The sequence below is a fragment of the Capsella rubella genome, unplaced genomic scaffold (genome assembly GCF_000375325.1).
Source record: "Capsella rubella cultivar Monte Gargano unplaced genomic scaffold, Caprub1_0 scaffold_8, whole genome shotgun sequence".
Classification (NCBI taxonomy): domain Eukaryota; kingdom Viridiplantae; phylum Streptophyta; class Magnoliopsida; order Brassicales; family Brassicaceae; genus Capsella; species Capsella rubella.
This window is the reverse complement of record NW_006238916.1, coordinates 9,649,405-9,671,030: the sequence shown is the minus strand read 5'-3', so window position 1 is coordinate 9,671,030 and position 21,626 is coordinate 9,649,405. Positions and strand designations below refer to the sequence as shown.

Here is a 21,626-nt window from a genome sequence, read left to right as displayed (position 1 = left end):
CTTTTTAATTCAGATGTAAAACGAGAGAGAGAGAGAGAGACGAGGGAAACTGAAACTGAAGCAGCTGAGCAGAGAGAGTAAACGAATGGAGGAAAAAAGCAGCGGCGGCGGCGTTAGGCTTCACGTCGGAGGATTGGGAGAAAGCGTTGGGAGAGATGATCTTCTCAAGATCTTTTCTCCGATGGGTACCGTTGATGCTGTCGAATTCGTCAGGACCAAAGGTCGTTCCTTTGCCTACATCGACTTCTCTCCATCTTCCGACAAATCCCTCATCAAGCTCTTCTCCACGGTGAGCAAAACGATCTCCCTCTTATTTTTCCATTACTCTCTTCTCTTGTTTTTAACCTAATCCGATTTTGGCAGTATAATGGATGTGTCTGGAAAGGAGGGAGGCTACGACTGGAGAAAGCAAAAGAGCATTATCTAGCTCGATTGAAGCGAGAGTGGGAGGAAGCGTCTTCTCCTTGTGATAGCACCATAAAAGCTCCTTCTGATAATACCATAAAAGCCCCTTCTGATTCAACACCTTCCACTCACCTTAACATCTTCTTTCCCAGACTCAGAAAGGTACGCATGCTCCTTCAAAATCTTGACATTTACATAATATCCTACTTAGGCAGACTAGGAGATTCGAGTTTGAGCTACCTTCGTCTGGTGCAGGTGAAAGCTATGCCACTTAGTGGAACTGGAAAACATAAGTATAGCTTTCAGCGTGTTCCACTGACTTCTTCTCTTCCAAAGAGCATCTGTGATTGTGAAGAGCACTCCAACTCTCTCACTCCTCTGGAAACTCATCTTCATGATCTGGAAGCCCTTAATGTGGGAAGAAACGAGGACGAGGTGAATGTTATGAACTCCGTGATGAATAAGCTCTTTGAGAAACACAACATTCCAACTACTGACCAGCTCCCCGAAGAAGACAATGAGATTGAAGCAGACCAAGATAACCTCATCATCAATGTGGTATCTAGTGGGAACCATATGGGGAACTCAGAGCTGGATTTGTTGTCTAGAAAACGGGTACTTAAAGCTATGATTTTCTATTTCACTTAACCCAATAATGAGTCATCTACCTGATCCTGACCTGGCTCTTTCTTTGATTGTAACTCAGAAATCAATTCTCAACGAAACAATACCAGGTGGTGAAGGACGAAAAGGGAACCAAAGTCATCCTAGCAAAAAAAGGCAAACAATCAGCCTAGAGGAAAGTGGAAGACTGGAATCTTCACAGACCAAATGTGAAAAGAAGAAGCCTTCTGAAGTGGTACCGGATAAATCATTGGATGAACCGAGCAGAACAGGTGTCAAACGGTCGATTGACAACATTTCATGGTCCCAAAAGTCTTCCTGGAAATCACTTATGGCCAATGGGAACAGCAGTGAATTTAGTGTTTCCAGTTTCTTGCCAGGGGTCGGCTCCAGTAAAGCAGTACAAACTGCACCTAGCAACTCTGATCTTGCTGGGTTTCCTAGTCAAGAAATTTTGAAGGGGAAGAAGAAAAGTAGGCGGGTATCTTCAACAATCATGGCAACGGATTTACCTTTGTCAGATGACATAGAGAGGGATGATAGTGATGCTGTGGCAGATGACACAGCTAGTGACTCTATGGCAGACGACACAGCTAGTGACTCTATGCCAGATGACACAGCTAGTGACTCTGTGCCAGATGACACAGCTAGTGACTCTTTGGCAGATGACACAGCTAGTGACGCGTTGGTTGAGAGGGGTGATGATGCTGTGGAAGATGACACAACTAGTGAGTCTATGGCATATGACACTGCGAATGAGTCTATGGCATATGACACTGCGAATGAGTCTATGGCATATGACACAGCAACTGGGTCTATGGCATATGACACAGCTACTGAGTCTATGGCGTATGACACAGCTACTGACTCTGTGGCAGACTCAGCTAGTGACTCTGTAGGTTCAGACGACTCAGAATCACTTGCAGATACGGTTAGTGACAAAAGTGTTGAAGCTGTACCCCTGGAATTTGCTGCAAGCACTGAGGGTGATGGTGGGAATGGCAAGTTGAATGTGGGAAAGCACGAAAATGTAGCAGAGGTTTTGAATGCGGAAAAGGAAAGCTTAGTCATGGCGGAAGATGTTGTAGACGAAGAAGAGGCGGGGAAAGAATCACTGAAAGCTTGTAACAAGTCAGCGGGAGGTTCTTCATGGCTTCAGAAAGCTTCATGGACTCAGCTGGTTAGCGACAAAAGTACTTCTTCATTTAGTATAAGTCAACTATTCCCAGATTTAAGTTCTGACAAGGGTGAAGCAGCTAAAGTGATCAACAATGTAGAACGCCAGTATCCTGCAAGTGCAATGAAACAAACAGAATACAAATGTAGTATTGGTGGCTTTACGGCTCCTGGAGTCCTTGTGGACAGTACCCCTGTGAGGAGTTTAGATGAGAATAGGCAGCGTCCGAGTGGTAAAAATTTGAGTGAAGGAGGTAGACTGGGGGTGAAGAAGACAATTAAGAGAAAGGTTGGGTCCGGGGAGACTTGCACTTTTATGAGAAGCTCGACTTCTTTAAAAGAGTGGGCAAAGGCTAAGAAGGCATTGAGTGAGCCGAGGAGAAAGAAAAATAGTGAAGAATGAGTTACATTGTTGTAATACAATCAGAAGCTATTCAAATTATGTATTCCTCTGCAGATTTTGTACTTGATACACAATGTTTTTTCAGTTTAATTCTTAAACGTTCACTATTATAAAATCATTCTCATTAGAAAAATCTGATTGATGAAATGAACAGACTAATATAATAAAAGCATTCTCATTAGAAAAATCTGATTGATGAACTGAACTTTGACAGTCAACAAACATGGATACAGAAAAGCGTAAGACGCAATGTTTTACCAAGGTCTTGTTACAAACTGAATTGAAAGAAAAATAAGGAGCCAACCCCTATCTATCTTTGAGTTCCTGTTCGAACTGGCCAAGTTTCAGGCGTATAGGCTCCAAGAACTGCTTCATATCCAACCTAATCAGCTGCTTCAGCTGCTGGGAAAGCTCCTTGTCTTCACTGAGCTTCACATCCACCTGCTCATTTGCACAAGGTATCACCACCAAATCAAAGTCTCAACCCATCTTTGTATAAACTACAAAACAGAACGTTTCCTCTCAAAATTTTCCACAGTAAAATGAAAAAATGTTACCTCAAGATCATCAAGCTCGCCGAATGAAAACTCTGGAATCTCGAGACTCCCCTTCACCTTCTTCATATTCTCTTCACATGACCACTCTCCTAAGATATTCGCCATAACAGCAGTTATTGAATGCAAATAAGATGTATTTACACAACAAAGACAATGAAAGTCCCTAACTTATTAATGATCAAATTCAAATGCATGGCCTCCACATCTAAACGACTAGATTTAATGAGAAAGTAGGCAAAAGGTTTTAAATTTTATCGACACTAATAAAGTAAAAAGATATTTGTCTTGAAGATAGTGGATAGCCTTACCCTCAACTTTAAGGGAAAGCTCGTAAGTATAGCCAACTCTTTTCTTGTTCCGAACTGTGACTAAGAAAGCCTAGCGAAGCAGAGGAAGAAGGAATCATCAATCGAAGAACAAAGATAGACAACACAAGTACCCAAACAAAAAGAAGAAAACAACTCACATCACCAACGCATCTGTTAACATCTATGATCTCAGCTTTCCCAGACGAGAATTGCAAAGAACCCACTGATCCCAACAGCTCCTGTTAGCACGATTTCAAGGACCAAAACAGATATCAAATTAGCAAGAGTGAAACGCAGACAACAACAACAAAACAGAGTGAGAGAAAAGAAAGAAGAAAACCTTTAATCGGTCAGTGGCCCATTTGGTGAGACTTTTCTCCTCCCAAGTGCCAGCCTAAGGAGAAGGCAAAGGGAGAGACAAGAGTTAGAGAATGCGAAGAAGAATGGTAACACGAGTTTAACATATGAAAACAAAAGATCAAACCCGATTCCAGAGAGAGCCAAGGGACGCAGGAGCAGCATTGAGAGCGACGTCGTTGTTGCTGAGCTTCTGGGGCAGAGGAGGAGGAGCTGCATCCGCGGTGGCTTCTCTCACCCAATACCTATACGATGAGCCCTCTTTCGTCTTCTCCTCCTCTCGCTCCATGACCACTTCACACTATTTCTCTCTCTCTCTCCCCTCACTCTCCTCTTTTCATCCAATTTAGGGTTCCTCCGATGTCTCCGGAAGTTTCGAGCCTCTCAGATCCAATTTTTCTATTATTTTCTTTCGAGTCTTGGTTCGTGTAATAATATTCTGAGATCGGCTTAAAGTTGTTGTCTTAAAGGGCCCACTATTGACCCAACACAGGTTCTTTCATTCTTGTCTTATTAGCGTCAAGTACTAACTAAACTAAATTTGCCAAGTTCTACATTTGTAATTTGCAGTAACGAATCAGATATAAGATTACAACACTTGTTGCTCAGGTGAGATACAAATCAGTGATGATACTACACTGTTTTCAAAAAGGGACAAAAAAAGGTTGTATGGGATTCTTCTTTAGATTTGGAGATCAGTTGATTTTTGGCTTAGGAGCTCTTGGCTTTAAGACGGCATAAAGAAGAATCACAACTATGATAAAGGCAGGAATTGTGGTCATGTCCACTTCTACTTTCACCTTCCTCTCTTTTGTGCAGTGAATTGGGTGCAAGACCTCAACTGTTGCATTCACTTCTCTTACGAATCTGATCAGATGAAAGCCTGTTTAGCAAATCCTTTCTCTTAAAAACTGTAGCAATCGCAAAATGTGTACTTACGAGCTTGTAGCTTCCTCTAAGGTATATAGAAATCTCATGGCATCCCCATATCGTGTTTCTCCAGCAACGTTTGAAAGCTATTAACATATATAGTATACACATCATTTGAAACCTTCCAGTAGCACAAAGGCTTTATAATCGAAGAAACAAAATGCAGATGTGTACTCACCCGTCTCCACAGGCTAACCACATACTTGTACTTGTTCATCAGGTCACGTTCCCTCGATCTGAAGAGCTTATATGTTTTTTCATCTTATTTCTGAATCAAGGATATTAACACTAGAATATAAAGTCGAGCAGGTAATAGAAGCTCTTCATAGTTCAAATTCAAAACCTCTATGGTTCTGAAGACACAAAACATACGATTAAAAAAACTCAAGGATACTTGTTCGCTCCAGCCGCAAAAGATGAATCCCTGAGTTGACTGCTTGTATTGATTCTTCAAGCGCAGTAATAATATAGCTCCGGGCAATTGTGTCAGACTGAAACATTGAAAGGCGCCAACCTTGAGAAGTGATGGAAAAGGGATTGCAACCTACTGACCATGTCCAATCCTACAAAACACAATTTTGCACTTAGTGTTTGATCTCAGTTCACAAGATTGCAGTAGCTACCAGCAATATGCAAATATTATGGAGCTAACAATACAATTTTGTATAATCTGTCAGCATAACTGTTACCTCAATTGCACTTCCATGAGCTACACTGTAGACAAGATGAAGAGGAAGCAATCCAGCTAGATGTTCGGCAACAGAAGCCATGGCTGCTTTCACCGGGCTCCTGTATTATAAAGATGAAAAATAAGAAAAACCTCATTTACTCTTAACTAGTTCATGACGACGAGCAAAATTAAAGAAGGCGCATCATAAAATTTCTGCTAATACAAAGCTGCTAACATGTATGTGTTATAACCTTAGATCCCATAAAAGTGATTTTCCGTTGCATTGCAAATGGCTCTCCCATGAAGATGCCTCTGACTGAACAACAATGACCATATTTGAAAGCGCCTTGGCTTGATAATGCTTGTCAATCAGCAGTGGATCCCCATTGATGAGCCAAAAGATAGGTATTTCAAGAGTAGATCTGCTGTGGGCATGACCTCCTGAGTTATATACAAGGATAGCCCACAGTGTCAATGTCAATCACAATGTATCAACTCAACCAATGCATGAGACCCACTAGCAATTATCTTGACAAAATTTGCATCAAAAGTAATCGGAGTACAGAGTACTACCCTACAACGACAACTTGAAATACATATGGAAAACGGAGAAGAAAATCTAAAAATTCTCAACGTTATCCATCTAGATACATGTGTGATCCATAGTGTCTACCTGCATCAACATATAAATTTACATAGACAAATAGAACACCAAATCACAGAGAACTGGTAGCAAATAGTTTCTAGTGTAGCATCAAGGAAATGCTTCTTTCGTGACTACAAAGGTGCCACAACAAAGAGATTTATAGTAACAATATTCAAAAAAATCTACTTAACATAGCGAAAAATTGCTGTAGTTAGCTGACCTTTAAGGGGAGTGTGATCATTCAGCCTCTGTAATTGATACTGGAGGATTGATGAATCAAGATATGAACGAACAGTCTTCCGGTAAGTTCCATTGACAAGTAATAGAGGGACAGCTGCTGCCCTTCGGGCTACTGAAAAAGCCATAGCCAATGCAGGATCCTCAGAGAGTGTTAACCTATCACATTTGTTGACGACACTTTAATATAGCTTGAAGTTGCATACTGAAATCAGAGGAGGGAACAATCACCTAAGAATAATAGATACGTTTTCCTCTTTTTTGGGGCCTAGATAATCTACTAATTTTAAGATCTAACTACAGTCTGAGGTACAATTTATCAAAGAGGGTCAGAAAGATTAAGCGTTTCAGTTCATACATATGCTGGCTAAACAGAGGCTTCTGAGAAGGTAACAAGAGCGAAGAAAGCCCATCCATGAGGGCCTTGAGATCCACCGGCAGCTGTTTGATTTGTCGAACTTTCTACATCAATAAAATTACAGAGTGAGGACCTCTTTTCAGCAGCTATAGAAACTATATTAAAAAACTGCAGGAAATGTTATAGGTAGCATGAAGTAAATATGCCAGGTAGAAATAGTTTTCATTCTCAAACATAAGTTACACAACCTTTCAAAAGAAAAGGACAAAATTATATTCTGTTATCTTAGTTTATCCATCTCATGACATGCCTTTATCCTTGAGACTTTAGAATATAATAATATTCAAAGTTTTTCACCAAACTCTGCCTGACCTGATGGGAAAGCTTTTAGACCATTTGACATGAACATACCTCTTGGGTGATGAAGACAAGCTGAAAAGAGATCTTCTCATAATGATGAAATGCACCATCAGAAAGTGAGGGTGATATTATATGTCTCATGGATCCCCAAAGAGTAGCACCTAAATGTGCAAGGAAAGTATCGCGTGCAACTGTGTAATTTTGGAACTCCTGTGCAATCGACATCACAATGCAATGTGTCACACTTTCTGATATAAAAGAAGCAATATGATTCCAATCCCCTTACTCAACGAATTCCAAAACCAGCTAGTTCAATAGCAGTAGAAGACAAAAATAACTAGCGTGGGACCATGAAAATACCTCATGTTCATCACTAAACAAATTCCAGCCCTCCATTCGTTGTAGCGCATCCATGGCTTTTCTCTTGTGATTCTCATCATATGCTTCTCCGTCAAATGACTGGAGCTCAGTTTTTAAATCCCGCATTCTTTCATCCAGTTCTTAGACACATAAAGTTAGGAAAAATGAGGAAAACACACGCACACAAAATACCGAAATAGTTACTCAAGAAATGATGTGGGAGCTGTGCAGAATCCTTCTTTGAAACCAAGGAAAAGAATATATAAAGAGGGTACATGAAAATAAAGCAGCGTTAAGGAAGCACCTTCACAAAGAGCAAGCTTCACTTTCCTTCCCTTGCAGTGCTTGAAAGCAAATAGTTCATATACATCAATCTCTGCTAGAAGAATGTCAACAGCCTGATGGTCATTCTGAGACAAAAACACCAATACTGAGAAGTCTTGGCCTAAAACATTTCAAACAAGGCAAATGAAAACATAACTCAGAGACATTGCACAATGTAGACCTGCACACGTGCATATATCCACATATGTCAGCCTCAGGGAAATACAGCTCTACGGATCCAGCTCCTTAATTAACAAGTGATATGTTCACCTTTATATGACATGAAACAAAACAGAGAAACTACTTTTTGTGGAACTTTGTCTGAGATGATTCCTTAATTTTTAGAAACCCAGGAGTCCTATACCCAAACTCTCTCTTACTCTTCTATTATCAACACCTTACTTTCAATATTCATCTGTAATCATATCAAAATTTTCTGGTATGTCTTCCCACTGTATTTCCCCAACAAGGCAAACTTTACGTTTCCCACCTCTTAAAAGTATCAAATATTTGGTTTTGAACTTATTTGTTAGTAATATTTTTGTTTGTACTGGAGTACAAGAGTGCACAAGATAATTCATGTATTCCCAAAATAAAGCTCCTTAAATGAAGTGAATGGCACCACTTAAAACTCACCTCTCCAAACACAGAAAATTTATCTTGAATAGCAGCTTGCAGTTTGTCTTCTGCTTCATCTTCAGATATTTCTAGCAGGAAATAAATTAATGGAAACAAGATTAACGGAAATTCAGGAATGTTCTTTCACATGGGAAATGCCAAATAATGACAGAGATATTCATAGATTGCAGAACTGTACTCCACATAGGACATCTTAAAACTAGGAAAATGGTCAGGAGGTTTACAACTTAGGAGGAGCCATTATGCAGAAGATTTATTGTGAATATTACCTGCAACAGCACCAATAGTCTTTCCCACATTTGGCAAACTAAGTTCGGTACGCACTCCTTCCCCACCTACAGAAGGTCCCCATGAAAAAGGGCCAGCAGTTAAGTCGATGAATGCCCACCTGAGAGGAAACATACACAAAATCATGAAACAGATAGCTTTGATAATGTATTGGCATGCATAAGATGCGCTCTAAGCCAGAATGACAAGGTTATATACATGTACACACATGCATTGAGAGCTTCAGAAAAGCAACCTGCCCTTTCCGATCCAGATATCAGTCAGACATTCTGTGTTAAGATTGCTAAAGTCTCCAGCTTTTAAATCCTTTTCTAGAAACACCTTCGTATCTTCATTTTTCCCATTAAGCAACTAGAAATTCCCATTGAGAAAAATCCAAAGTTAAGCACATGGAAAATAGATTATGTAACAAGAAAGCATTAGGCCAAAGTAAAAGAAGACTGATACCTGCAAAACTTTACTCTGAATGAGTTCGGATACATCTTTACCATGAGATAGCTGTTCCAACTTATTAAGAGCATCCTGGCATGCATTGTACCACTCGGCCTGAAAGCAAGACAACAATTAACAAAGTGAAACACAATAGTCAATGTATATAAGACATAATGACATCAGATACTCGCAGCACAAAGACTCTGATTCTCGAATATGAGTATACTCATTGCAACAAGTCAACAACCCCACGGGACTACATATATTGCCAAGATATACATCTGCCATATCCTTTTTTTTTCATCTGCCATATCTTACAACCATTTAGGCTAAACAATAAAATAATAAAACTTGAGCAGACGGGTTCAGCTAATATAACTAACCGTATCAGTCTCCTCCGCATTCGTCCAGGAAAATTTCAGCATTGGATGTCTATCGTATAATGGCTTCCTCACCATATCAAATGCTGCAACATACTCGCAGCAGGTTGCAAAATAAGAAAACTGGAATGTACATCAATCAATAGAGAAATATCGTTGTTATTGCCTTTCTGTACCTAAAATATTCTCTGACGGCTTCCCAGACTGTAGAAGCTTTTTTAAATTGTCCTTGTTCTGCAAAAAATGAAAAGAGTAATATGAACATGGCATAGACCTAAAGAGATCACTTTAAATGGCCTTCTTCCATTTTTGTGAGGATTGTTTACAATGAAATTGCTTTCAAAGCATGAAAAGAATCTGAGGGAACGTGACCTACCTCTTTTAGATAAGATATCTCGGACTCTGAGAACCCTCTCCTGCAAAATCCTTTTATAAGTCTAGTATGTTTGTTATCCGTAATATAATAGTATGAAAACATAGACAGCAGGTCCTCACCGGTATCCATATCTGGCTTTTTTAACATCATGTTTGGGATTCAAGATAAATACGTTGTATGCATCCTCGAGATGAAAATATTCGACAAGGCTAGTGAAAATGAACTCCATCATCTCAACATCAACTTGCCATATAGCAGTTTTCTCATCGCTGTTACCATAAAACGAGAGGGTATAACATAGAAATGATAATCAGGACCACCATTTAAAAAAATACTACAAGCAGCAATCATGAGTGACGTAAATATGCCAGAACCAAGTGGTCTGCAGCTCAGATCTCTCTGCATAAAAGAAATGACCAGTAACAGACTTCCATACAACAAAGTCTGAAGCAAGAAACCATTTGAAATGGATTAACACTATTACCTATTGATGGACACGTCATCTTTACGTGCTAAAACATTGATGGCGCGTTCAATCACTGATGTCACCTTTTCTCCCATTTGTATAGCATGAACAGAAAAGCTGACAAAGAAAACAAATGCCCAGCTAAAGTCTATGTAAAACCAACACTACCATTACGGATGAGCCACAAAGAAAAAGTTTACAAAAAGATGACTGTACTTGTAGTTCATGCGACTGCTGATTGGAAGATGGTAGTTCACCTCCTTTTCAAAGATATTCTTGTACAAGGGGTTGAGAACTTCTTTGACTTGTGGAACTCGTGTATGTTCAAACATGTGATCAAATTTATTGAACCAACGTTCCAGTTCCTCGGGATGGAGTTTAAAGTCTGGAAAATGTGTGAAAAGAATTATGGACAGAAGAGAAAATTAAGTGATGGCTTCAATACAAGGAAACGACAGAAAATCAAGTCATTCACCTTGGTTTCCTTTACCTTCAAACCCTATGAAAATAAAATTGACTGGCACAGGAAGATAGACAGAATCGACTTCCATAAGCTCTAAGTAACTCGCAATATTTCCTGAAAAAGGTGCAATCCAAATTGGAACGAGGCGTTGCTGATTGAGCTAACAAAGTCCTTAGGCATGCACATGAACTGAATTGAAAACGAAAAGCAGTTACCTGACTTGGTGTAATTCAGCACACCAGAATTCGAATGGACCGAGGACTCCAAATCATCAAAATCTGATAACAACATAAAAAAAAAAAAAAAAAAAAATTGTGATGAAAAGGAACACAAAGGAAATCCAAAAGCGAGAGAGAAGGCCTGAAGACAGAACAAACCAGTACGAAAGACAGATTCGCTCCAAAATCTGCTTTTATCCCTAAGATTGAACAAGGAAAACACAGAAGACTTTGCCGTACTGCGTTTTCCATGTGAAGCTCCATATGATAGAGATGGTATGAACTAACCACGAAATTCAATCGAACAGATCAGATAAACTCGATTGAGAAAGAGATTGGTAATTTTGAAAAACTAAGCATTGACAGATGACAACGCAGCTCATCGTCATTTCTCAAATTTGGTTTTGATCAAATAAATACTCATCTTTTTGCGACGGATCGAAAAGGAAGGAATCATACCAGGATAGCAACACAAATGGTGAAAACGAGCTTGGAAACGGATCTGTTCCCAACCCCAAATCTCTGCATCGCCTTCTTCTTCTTCTTCTTCTTCTTCTTCTCCTCCTAGTAAACGGTAAATCGCAGTAGGGTTTTGCTCTTTCCTCCCGCAAAAATTCCTCCACTGGCCACTGTTTTTTTCCCGACTTCTCCACTGGTTTTTTGTATTCTCCTTCGATTAACCAAATATTTTTTCCCCTCTAAACAAATTATTAAATAATAAAAAAAGTCTTAAGCCATCAACTATTAAGTCAAAATATTTTGTATTTAAGAAAAGGGAAATCTATACAAAATAAATCGAAAGTTCTCTAAAAATTAATTTTAATGACACCTTATTTTTGTGAAGCAAACATACAATCGAATTTGGAAAAATAATCCATAAAAATCTCATTTTTTGATGTAATATCGATTAGAAATATTATTACATAAAATATTAGATATGATGCTACATTTGTTTTCACTTTTCAATGATCCTATACCAAAATAAACCAAAACATACACGACAGACCTAACATAACTATACTGTCTACACACGTACGTGATCATACACCATAAACCAACAAACAAACAAAAAATTGCATCTCCTTTACAAAGTTACAATGGAGTCATGGAGACACTCAATATCTCTCGGAGGAGGAGGAACCAAATAGGATTTCGAACCATCAAACCGGCCGGAGACAGCTTTGACGAAATAGTCTTCCAGTCCCCCCATGATCAACTTCGAAAAAGTTTTTTTATCGACGAGGCCAATTTTTAAACGCATTTGTATATACCAAAGACTTGTGATTTTTTATACCACTGTAGTAGAAATGCTGATCTCTCCTAACAAAATATACGGCCAGGACTAACATCTGTTATATGTTTTATCCATCTAAAGCACATTGCAGTTGATCACGTCTTACAAGTTACAACTAGAGCAATGATCCGACCATGCAACACTGGTTTCATTATCTTTCAGATAATAAAGTTCCTATATAATACTCTTTCACGACATTTACCAATTACCATAACCAAAAATTAACAATTTCATGTCTCGAAACGGATACGCACTTGATACTCGTCTCTTTTTCTTTCATAATTTAACAACGATCTTTGGTCGAAAACTCCAGTATGTAACTAATTAAACTAATCATGCTTAACCGATCAAGTATTTTTTAAGGTTAAAGTTTGTAACATGAAACTTTTTGGTAGAAAGTAAATTGTAATGAAAGTTTGAAGAGTAAAGAGTCTAGGATATAGTAAAATACAATTTTACATTTGACAATAAAATGAATATGTTGAATCAGACATAAACAGATAAACTAATTTATATAAAACTTTTTATTAAACTAATAAACGTACATAGAAAATTTCAAGAAAAAATAAATAAATACATACATTATGGATTGATTTGTTAGTAATGTAACTAATGGGGTTTTTAATAAAGCAATGTAACTAAAATATAAAAATGTATGTATTTATTTTTCGTGAGATATCCTCTGTACGTGCGTAATTAGTCCGACTAATTTTAGTTTACTTTGGGAAATTTAAGATATAGATATGGGCTTGTGATAGAAAAGCCCATATTATCCGTAAATGACTTTATGAGAGCACCAAACCGAACTCCAAACTCGAGAGACATCGTTTGACGCGATGCTTACGTGTTATTTTGTCGTTATGGGTTGCCAAAAGCAGCGGTCACTCGCTCGTGCGTGGTCACTTTAAAATCCAGTGGACTGGAAGAAACAGTACAGCTTAGCTCACTGCTTAAAAAGCTCAAACTTAAAGCTCAAAACTCAAAGCTCAGTGTGGTCTTGTATCGCTTTTCGGCGAAGAGAAGGGTCAGATCGGCGAGCCTGAGATGGGTTGGGGTTCGGTGTTACTATTATTGTCGGTGGCGGTGTTTTGTCAGAGGGCAAGTTCAATCGGAGCTAACTGGGGCACACAGGCGTCGCACCCTCTTCCACCGGACATAGTGGTGCGGATGCTGAGAGAGAATGGTATTCAGAAAGTAAAGCTCTTTGACGCAGAGTACGACACTCTCAGAGCTTTGGGCAAATCCGGTATCGAGGTTATGGTCGGTATACCCAATGAGATGCTCGCAACTCTCGCCTCTAGCCTCAAAGCCGCTGAGAAATGGGTTGCTAAAAATGTCACAACTCACATCTCCACTGATAAAGTCAACATCAGGTACTTTTTTTTAGTTTCTTTAATCAACTTTCCTTTTTTTAGGGTTCCACATTTTACACGGTACAAATTAGGAATTCAGAATCAGTTACTTTGAGTATGGATTCTCCTAGATAGCTAATAAGTAGGTTGTACCTATAGAATATAGCCATATCTTGAATTACGGGTTATTGTCTTTTTTTTTTCTGAGATAATTCTTTCACCAATCTCATGTGTTAGTTAATTATAACTGTACCAGACCAAATTAATCTCACTAAAGTAGGTGTTGAATTGATGTTGTGATTTGGTTGTTACACAGATATGTGGCTGTGGGCAACGAACCTTTCTTGTCGACTTATAACGGGAGCTATCTGAGTACTACTTTCCCTGCGTTGAGGAACATCCAAATTGCAATTATAAGGGCTGGGCTGCAGAACCAAGTGAAGGTCACGTGTCCCTTGAATGCTGATGTCTACGAAAGCTCCACATCTTTGCCTTCTGGAGGGGATTTCAGAGCTAATATCCGTGATCTCATGATCACTATCGTCAAGTTCTTGAGCGAAAATGGCGGCCCTTTCACCGTTAATATCTATCCCTTCATCAGTCTTTACAATGACGCCAATTTCCCAGTGGATTACGCTTTCTTTGATGGCAACTCACAGCCAGTGAGTGATGGTGGGACTTTCTACTACAACATGTTTGATGCAAATTATGACACTCTAGTGCATGCCCTCGAGAAAAATGGGTTTGGTAACATGCCTATCATAATTGGGGAGATTGGATGGCCTACTGATGGGGACAAGAATGCGAACTTGGACTATGCTAAGAAGTTCAACCAAGGCTTCATGGCCCATATCTCAGGCGGGAAGGGGACTCCGAGGAGGCCTGGTCCTATCGATGCATACCTGTTCAGCTTGATAGATGAGGACGCCAAAAGTGTACAGCCAGGATACTTTGAGCGGCACTGGGGGATATTCACATTTGACGGCTTACCCAAATACGCCTTGAATCTAGGGACAACCAACACAGGAGCTCTGATCCAGGCCAAAGGGGTACGCTACCTACAGAGGAAATGGTGTGTGATGAAGCCAAACGTGAGGCTGGATGATCCACAGGTGGCTCCTAGCGTGAGCTACGCTTGTGCCCGTGGGGACTGCACCAGTCTCGGGGTTGGGACGTCCTGTTCTAATCTGGATGGGAAAGAAAACATATCGTATGCATTCAACAGTTACTATCAGATAAATGACCAGCTTGATACAGCTTGTAAGTTTCCAAACATATCAGAGGTGACCAAGACGGATCCCTCAACTGGAAACTGCAGATTTCCGATTATGATAGAGCCCTACTACGGCGGGGCTTCCAGGGAACACAGGTTCTTCTTCCCACTACTGATGGCTGCTGCCATCGCACTCTCTATTTTTTGATGGTTTGGTCTTGTCAATTTGTAATTCTGTGTGATGGCTTGTACTCTTTTTTATTTATTTCTTCTTCTTGAATTCTTCTAATTTCTCTTCCACAGACCGATGATTATTAATTAGAGCAGTTTCAAGAGAACTAACTGACCTTCAAACAATAACTGAAGATGAATGATATTGTTAAGTATTTAGCCTTTTTGATATCCCTATTCTCAGTAAAACAGGCCCAAACTGAGCATTTAATTTGAAGTCATGGTCATTGATAAATCAAGGTTATTGCTCTCTTTCTCCCTGAAGCTCTTTTTGTTGCAAAGTGCAAACGCTTGTCTTGTACTGTTCTAGACACATACGACAGAATTGAACAGCTTCCAACTCTTGTTATGAATTAGATTTTACTTTTCTCCTTGCTATTGTTCTTAATTTCTCTTTAATCATAATAGTTTATCTTAACATGATGCTTGGAGAGTACTGAACAGGAGCATGTGTGGAAAAGGAGAAGGAAATATATGGAAAGAGGTGCAAAAACAGAAGGAAAAATATGATTCTCCTGAACAAATACATGCTCTAAAAGTAGCCAGCCACTTGCTGGTACTAATTTCCCATTCTCTCTTACATTTTGTTTCACTTCTTTTGTTTTGATGGTGAGATGGTTTGACTTTTTTTTATTTCTCTGGTTTTGGTTGCAGAAGTACAGACTTATCTTGAAAAAGGTAAACGAAGCTCAGCAACAGAAGATGCCTCAACTTGATGGACTTAGAAATTTTAATGCCACAAGACAAATGCAAAGCTCGGCACTCTTATCGCCTCCCCATCCCCCCAGCCTCCATTCCAGTGTGAGTTCATTGATGAATCTTCAAAGAATTAAATCCTCCAGCATAATCCAACAGGGGCATCACCAGAACTCATTCAACTCTGCCAATCGATCTGAAACATATCTCCGGAATCCATTGCAAAGAGTCCAGAACATGAATCTGTCTCAACCAACTTCATCTCCACCAGAGGCCCTCCACCAGAAGCAGTTTCTCTGCATACATGGGAGATTTTAAAGGCATAAAAGATCCAGCAGTTAGCAAAGAGTCACGTACTCGGAAGAAACACCGTATATCTTGGTCACCAGAGCTCCACGAGAAGTTTCTCAATGCCATTGAGCAATTGGGCGGCCACTACAGTGAGTTCCACCATAAACATCTTTTCACTTTTCCTTATGTGTGATGTCCACTATTGTTTCTGCTTACGATTTCTATGTATGCTTTCATGTGTGGAGTCCTATTTTCATTTCTCCTAATGTTATTTCTCCGTGTCTCCATTACAGTGGCTATTCCCAAACATATACTTGTCCTCATGAATGTAGAAGGTCTCACTAGGGCGAACGTAGCCAACCATTGGCATGTACTCATTTCCCATTCTCTCTTGCATTTTGACGTGTCTAGACTTGATGAAGAGATGGTGCGACTTTTAATTATATCTCTTGTTTTGGTTGCAGAAGTACATACTAAACAACATGAAAAGGGCAACGAAAGCTCATCAGCTGGACATGGGTCAACTTGATGGACTTGTAAATATTAATGCCACAAGACAACTACCAAGATCGACACTCTTATCCAGTTCCCATATCTCTCAAACTCCATCGATAAATCTTCAACAGATGGACCACTCCAGCATCATCCAACAGGGTCATCAACAGAACTCAAGCAACTCAGCAAACCCATATTACACTAGTCAGTCACCAAGAGTCGAGGGCGGGAATGAGTTTCAACCAACTTCATCTCCACTAAAGCCTCTCTTGTTTCCTAAGAGCAAGTTCTCTGAGTACATGAGCAGCAATTGGTGATAGCTCCTAGTTTCTTCGACTGTAAGTTTCCAAACATACAGAAGGTGGAAAAGAAGGATACGTCCACCGGAAGCTGCATAATTCAGATTATGATAGAGCCTTACTACGGCAAGGCTGCTCGGGAACACAGGAACTTCTTCCCATTGCTGATGGCTGCCGCAATCTTACTCTTCTTTTATTTATGGTTTTTTGCCATCTCTTTGTGATTCTGTTTGTGCTCTCATGAATTTTTTTTCTTTCTGTTTAGACTTTTTGATTATCCTAATCTCAGTGAATGAGAGCAGCTGATCAGACTTGGGGAATTATCCTCAAGTCGGAGCTATCTTCTTCCCCTTTCTCTTTTTAAAATTTGAAGAGTTTCAAATCCCCTCCTTCACCAAACCGGTTTAAAACTTATGTATTTTTTTATGGACCGGCGATTAGTATCAAACCAGAAATAAACCATGATTGAGCCACGAAGTTTCCCAATTTTCACGAATCAGGACCCTTTTTGAAATCCCTAAAAGTCCACAAGACTCCATGGCTGAGTGATTGAAGAACTCAAAACCCAGCTTCAATGGCGCCTACAACATCTGAATCAACTTAACCGAGATATTTCTTACACCCAGATTGAAACCACACTACAATAAGCAGTCCATATTCTCCCTGAATAGAACATCAAAAATCCTTAATTCTCCAATTCCAAATTCCATAGCTGATCAATTCAATGGGAACCACATTCAAGCCAAGTCAACCCAGGGGACTCCACAACATCATAAATCCAAGTAAGTTTAAAATTTTCCCAAAATGTTATTTAAGAACATATATATGTTTTTTTTAATAATCACGTTGACTCCATATATGGTTGAGCAGAGATGGATGAAATCAAATTCCTGGAATCGATCACAACACAGTTCCAATGGTTTGGAAATCTAAAAAAAAATATAACTCTATGGTCTCTACACAAGGAGCAGCTTGGCACGAAACAGACAACAACGTGTCTTTAGAGTGCAATGGGATAGTTGATTTGAAGAGACCACAGAATTGTCTATATTTTGTTAGCTGTCCAATGAAAAGGAAACTGGAAATGATTCAGTGTGGTAGTGGTAAATGAGACCAAAGACTAGTTTTCGAACGGTGCATAGTTCCAATGGTTTTGGGAACAAATGAAGATGGTGAGGGATTGCAGCAACAACCTGTGTGTGGAGCAGTGCAACTTCATTGGCTCTGTGATTTTAGATAAGAATAGCCAAGAAGGTAACAGAGTAATCATAAGAATGTGGAGTAAAAGTCAACACTTTCGAATGTCTGAATGTGATCAGGTCAGTCCATTGCATTTGTTCATTCTCATTTTTGGAATTGACAGTCCGATTTTTTTTTCAAATCCGATTTTTTTTCTTTGGTCTACTCACTTTGGGACAAAAAGGGAATAAAATTCTATGAAAATAGGATATGAATATATATATATATAAGGAAAGCCAGGAAAGCTGAAATGCTGGGTTTGAACGTTATGAGAAAATAAGGTATTAGTGAGCAAGGAAATAAAATGGGGACATTCAAATTCACTTTACGATAGTTGTCTTTTGTGTGCAGAAAAGGGAAGATTCAACAAACAAAAGGAAAGTAGAGGAACATGTGACTCTCGACGTCCCCATAAATGGAAACAAGAGCATAAACAGAAGGAAATTTGTGATTATGTGGAGAATTAAGGGCCAGATTAACGCCACAATCACTCTCTTTTTTTGGGCCTCTCATTCTTTTCCTTTACATTTGCGTTTAGGAATTTGGTCTCCTTGTCCAAATTCCAGGTTTTAAGAATAAGCAGATCAGATTCAAATCTATGTACGATTTCCTTTGGGGCCGAGAACACTAGAGAGGAGACTTGCAGACGTATTGCATCATCAACTATGGAGTTTAAAAGCGCTGAAGAGGGAAGAATTGAGAAGTTCCCGGTAGGAATGAGGGTTCTTGCTGTGGATGACAATCCAACCTGCCTTCGGAAACTGGAAGAGTTGCTGCTTCGTTGCAAGTATCATGGTACTTTATTCTTTGCTTTTGTTTATTTTGTTTTCTCCCTGTCTGTCTCTCGAAACAGGGATGCATGATTTATGATATGTCAGTGACGAAGACAATGGAGTCGAAGAAAGCTCTGGAAATGCTGAGAGAGAATAGCAACATGTTTGATCTGGTGATAAGCGATGTAGAGATGCCAGACGCCGATGGCTTTAAGTTGCTTGAAACTGGTCTTGAAATGGACCTTCCTGTCATCAGTACGTACCCTTTTCGTTATTTTCATATCAACATTAGCCTTCTTCTAACTTGCTTTAATGTCTCAGTGTTGTCAGCTCATAGCGACTACGACAGCGTAATGAAAGGTATTTTACATGGTGCATGTGATTATCTGGTTAAGCCTGTTGCCCTCAAGGAGCTTCAGAATATATGGCATCATGTTGTGAAGAAGAACATTAAATCTTACGCAAAAAACATAGGCACTTCCCGCCAACTGCTTCCACCTTCTCAATCCGATCTTGTCCCAGGCGTCAGCAAGAAACGTAAAGACAAAGTCAATGACAGTGGTGATGATGATGACAGTGACAGAGAAGAGGATGATGGCGAGGGGAGTGAGCAGGATGGTGACGAGTCAGGTACTCGGAAGAAGCCACGTGTTGTTTGGTCACAGGAGCTCCACCAGAAGTTTGTCAATGCTGTTCAGCAATTGGGCCTCGACAGTGAGTTTCCCCATCCACCTCTTATTACCTTTTCATATGTGTGCTTGTCCACTTTTTTTTCTGCTTTCGATTTATTTTGATGCTTTCATGTGTGGAATCCTCTTATAATTTCTCCTTGTATTTGTTTTTTCTGGGTCTCCTTTACAGAGGCTGTTCCCAAGAAAATACTTGATCTCATGAATATAGAAGGTCTCACTAGGGAAAATGTAGCCAGCCATTTGCAGGTACCAATTCCAATTCTGTCTTTTACTTTTCCATTTCCTTTGCTAATATAATCTTGGATGGTAAAATGGTTCTACTTGTTTATTCTCTGGTTTGGATTGCAGAAGTACAGACTGTACTTGAAAAAGATAGACGAGGGTCAGCAGCAAAATATGACCCCAGATGCATTTGGAACAAGAGATTCATCTTACTTTCAAATGGCTCAACTTGATGGGCTTAGAGATTTTACTGCCACAAGACAACTGCCAAGCTCGGGACTCTTATCACGTTCCCATCTCACCAAAATCCAACCCCATTTGTATTCATCAATAAATCTTCAAGGAATGAACTCCTCCGGCTTCATCCAACAGGGGCATCACCAGAGCTCAAGCAACTCAGCTAATCCATTTGGAACATATCACAGTACTCTGCCACCAAGAATCCAGAACGTTAATCTCTTTCAGCGAACTTCATCTCCACTAGAATCCCTCCAGTTTCCTAGAAGCAAGTGTTCTGCATACATGGGAGATTTTAAAAGCATAGGGGACCGACCAATTGGTGGTGGCTTCGTAGATTCTTGTATGTCATATGGTAGCTCTAGCACCTCTTTGCCAAGTGCTTCAACCAATACTCTAATGTTGCAAGGAAACTATACACAACCCTTGCATACGGTCTCGAGTGTAAACCAGCCTTGCATCGAGAAAACTCTGTCCAACGCTGCCTCCCCAAACATCAGCGTCCAAGGCTTGTCTAGACTTCCTAGTCAAAGCTGGCAAGGGAATTTAAACACAACCAGATTCCTATCAAATTCCTCTCCACTAAATCATGCCTTCTTCCCGGATCAAGTGACATGTGCAGGGAACAATCTGGGAGACTGTAGCTCTTTGGTTTCTGCAGGGAATCCTGGCGGAGGGATGCAGTGCGAGCCTCAATTACTTGGCGGCTTTTTGCAGAACATTAATTCCTTAGACGGACAGAAATGGGAGCAACAGAACTGCAGCATGGTGAACAATACATTCGGTAACGTTGAGTATCCCCTACCAGGAGATAACATGGTATTCAGGGAAAACAATGCGGCAAGAAGCAAAGGCGTGGATGAGTCATTGATGAGCCCAATAGAGAACAGTGGAAATGTCAACAGTCAGGAGTATGTAGGAAAACCTAGTACAATGGTAAGTGCGGAGATGATGAAGTCGGGAAAGCCAGAGAATGCTCATATTGACAACCAGAACCAGCACGATGTATTTGATGACATTATGAATGAGATGATGAAACAGGTATAGCCTTGTATTCCTGATTGGAGTAAAAGATTTTTATGTATGAATAGAAAATGAAGTGATGGTGTGATTTGGTTGCAGGAGGAGAATAACGGGATGGTGTCAGTGGCTGCTAGATTTGGGTTTGATTCATTTCCTCCGCCTTAGTAGTAATCTCCTTCTGTACCGGTTGTTGCATTATCTTGCTCCACTTGAGAGACCATTTTGCCATTGTTTTTTTTCTTTTTGCATTTTCTGTCCACATAGTTAAACTCCGATTGTCAATAGATCATCAGCTGACACAGTGCACCAACATGTTTCATACCCTCATTTATGAATTGGAATTGGAATTGGCAGTGAAAGCGACTATTACAAATTTTACTTTTGGAGTTTTGATGTAGAATATGACTTAACTGTGTTTTTTTGTTCCCTGAAATTATTCGTATTGACTGTTGACCAGAGAGGTTAGAAGTGTTCATGCCCTTTGGTTTAGTAGTAATTAAATAGTTGAAGGCTTCTGTATATATCTTCTTAGTTGATAATTCACAAAACCAATATCTCTAGAGATATTAACATGTCGATATTTACAGATATC

At 39.7% G+C, this 21,626-nt stretch overlaps 5 protein-coding genes across 7 annotated transcripts; 3 read left to right on the top strand and 2 right to left on the bottom strand.

Annotated features, from left to right (window-relative positions):
• Positions 1 to 34: 34 nt before the first annotated feature.
• On the top strand, positions 35 to 2,723 carry LOC17876132 (putative surface protein SACOL0050). Its single transcript, XM_006281547.2, has 4 exons — positions 35 to 289; positions 364 to 567; positions 661 to 1,020; positions 1,112 to 2,723. The coding sequence occupies exons 1-4, from the start codon at positions 86 to 88 to the stop codon at positions 2,606 to 2,608; spliced, it is 2,265 nt and encodes a 754-aa protein (XP_006281609.1). The 5' UTR covers positions 35 to 85; the 3' UTR covers positions 2,609 to 2,723.
• A 63-nt stretch (positions 2,724 to 2,786) lies between these two features.
• Positions 2,787 to 4,231, bottom strand: LOC17874680. Its single transcript, XM_006281532.2, has 6 exons — positions 3,958 to 4,231; positions 3,814 to 3,867; positions 3,632 to 3,712; positions 3,474 to 3,543; positions 3,166 to 3,254; positions 2,787 to 3,049 (listed from the first exon to the last, which is right to left on the bottom strand). Exons 1-6 carry the CDS (start codon positions 4,117 to 4,119, stop codon positions 2,915 to 2,917), a joined length of 591 nt encoding a protein of 196 aa, XP_006281594.1. The 5' UTR covers positions 4,120 to 4,231; the 3' UTR covers positions 2,787 to 2,914.
• A 130-nt stretch (positions 4,232 to 4,361) lies between these two features.
• LOC17876689 lies at positions 4,362 to 11,639 on the bottom strand. Of its 2 annotated transcripts, none has more exons than XM_006279700.2 (25): positions 11,437 to 11,639; positions 11,137 to 11,260; positions 10,975 to 11,037; positions 10,772 to 10,873; positions 10,513 to 10,681; positions 10,315 to 10,413; positions 9,950 to 10,099; positions 9,831 to 9,870; positions 9,631 to 9,688; positions 9,458 to 9,540; positions 9,090 to 9,188; positions 8,878 to 8,993; positions 8,624 to 8,742; positions 8,352 to 8,422; positions 7,696 to 7,801; positions 7,392 to 7,531; positions 7,083 to 7,241; positions 6,672 to 6,775; positions 6,297 to 6,472; positions 5,682 to 5,871; positions 5,450 to 5,549; positions 5,155 to 5,323; positions 4,939 to 5,021; positions 4,770 to 4,846; positions 4,362 to 4,697 (listed from the first exon to the last, which is right to left on the bottom strand). In XM_006279700.2, the coding sequence occupies exons 1-25, from the start codon at positions 11,503 to 11,505 to the stop codon at positions 4,526 to 4,528; spliced, it is 2,838 nt and encodes a 945-aa protein (XP_006279762.1). In that variant the 5' UTR covers positions 11,506 to 11,639; the 3' UTR covers positions 4,362 to 4,525. The 2 variants fall into 2 exon arrangements, with proteins under 2 accessions (XP_006279762.1, XP_023633498.1); XM_023777730.1 differs by having other exon boundaries at positions 10,787 to 10,873; positions 11,437 to 11,638.
• A 1,485-nt stretch (positions 11,640 to 13,124) lies between these two features.
• LOC17876086 (glucan endo-1,3-beta-glucosidase 6) lies at positions 13,125 to 17,198 on the top strand. Its single transcript, XM_006280335.2, has 5 exons — positions 13,125 to 13,644; positions 13,940 to 15,623; positions 15,722 to 16,203; positions 16,348 to 16,424; positions 16,519 to 17,198. Exons 1-2 carry the CDS (start codon positions 13,316 to 13,318, stop codon positions 15,042 to 15,044), a joined length of 1,434 nt encoding a protein of 477 aa, XP_006280397.1. The 5' UTR covers positions 13,125 to 13,315; the 3' UTR covers positions 15,045 to 15,623; positions 15,722 to 16,203; positions 16,348 to 16,424; positions 16,519 to 17,198.
• Positions 17,199 to 17,373: 175 nt separating this feature from the next.
• Positions 17,374 to 21,414, top strand: LOC17877143 (two-component response regulator ARR18). 2 transcript variants are annotated; one of them, XM_006280091.2, is made up of 9 exons: positions 17,374 to 17,630; positions 17,719 to 18,167; positions 18,439 to 18,882; positions 18,966 to 19,115; positions 19,182 to 19,220; positions 19,335 to 19,574; positions 19,722 to 19,798; positions 19,901 to 21,052; positions 21,134 to 21,414. In XM_006280091.2, exons 3-9 carry the CDS (start codon positions 18,753 to 18,755, stop codon positions 21,197 to 21,199), a joined length of 1,854 nt encoding a protein of 617 aa, XP_006280153.1. In that variant the 5' UTR covers positions 17,374 to 17,630; positions 17,719 to 18,167; positions 18,439 to 18,752; the 3' UTR covers positions 21,200 to 21,414. The 2 variants fall into 2 exon arrangements, with proteins under 2 accessions (XP_006280153.1, XP_006280154.1); XM_006280092.2 differs by having other exon boundaries at positions 19,182 to 19,574.
• The last annotated feature ends 212 nt before the right edge of the window (positions 21,415 to 21,626 follow it).

Excerpts from the sequence above, each read along its gene's own strand:
- LOC17876086 (XM_006280335.2), top strand. The coding sequence starts at position 13,316 with ATGGGTTGGGGTTCGGTGTTACTATTATTGTCGGTGGCGGTGTTTTGT. Across the intron at positions 13,645-13,939 it reads ACTGATAAAGTCAACATCAG|ATATGTGGCTGTGGGCAACG; the intron begins GTACTTTTTTTT and ends GTTGTTACACAG.
- LOC17876689 (XM_006279700.2), bottom strand. The coding sequence starts at position 11,505 with ATGCAGAGATTTGGGGTTGGGAACAGATCCGTTTCCAAGCTCGTTTTC. Across the intron at positions 8,994-9,089 it reads TTCAGAGTAAAGTTTTGCAG|TTGCTTAATGGGAAAAATGA; the intron begins GTATCAGTCTTC and ends GGGAATTTCTAG. Across the intron at positions 6,776-7,082 it reads TTGTCTTCATCACCCAAGAG|AAAGTTCGACAAATCAAACA; the intron begins GTATGTTCATGT and ends TTATTGATGTAG.
- LOC17877143 (XM_006280092.2), top strand. The coding sequence starts at position 18,753 with ATGGAGTTTAAAAGCGCTGAAGAGGGAAGAATTGAGAAGTTCCCGGTA. Across the intron at positions 19,575-19,721 it reads TCAGCAATTGGGCCTCGACA|AGGCTGTTCCCAAGAAAATA; the intron begins GTGAGTTTCCCC and ends TCTCCTTTACAG. Across the intron at positions 21,053-21,133 it reads TGAATGAGATGATGAAACAG|GAGGAGAATAACGGGATGGT; the intron begins GTATAGCCTTGT and ends ATTTGGTTGCAG.
- LOC17876132 (XM_006281547.2), top strand. The coding sequence starts at position 86 with ATGGAGGAAAAAAGCAGCGGCGGCGGCGTTAGGCTTCACGTCGGAGGA. Across the intron at positions 290-363 it reads TCATCAAGCTCTTCTCCACG|TATAATGGATGTGTCTGGAA; the intron begins GTGAGCAAAACG and ends CGATTTTGGCAG. Across the intron at positions 568-660 it reads TCTTTCCCAGACTCAGAAAG|GTGAAAGCTATGCCACTTAG; the intron begins GTACGCATGCTC and ends CGTCTGGTGCAG.
- LOC17874680 (XM_006281532.2), bottom strand. The coding sequence starts at position 4,119 with ATGGAGCGAGAGGAGGAGAAGACGAAAGAGGGCTCATCGTATAGGTAT. Across the intron at positions 3,544-3,631 it reads TTAACAGATGCGTTGGTGAT|GCTTTCTTAGTCACAGTTCG; the intron begins GTGAGTTGTTTT and ends CTGCTTCGCTAG. Across the intron at positions 3,255-3,473 it reads GCTTTCCCTTAAAGTTGAGG|GAGAGTGGTCATGTGAAGAG; the intron begins GTAAGGCTATCC and ends CGAATATCTTAG.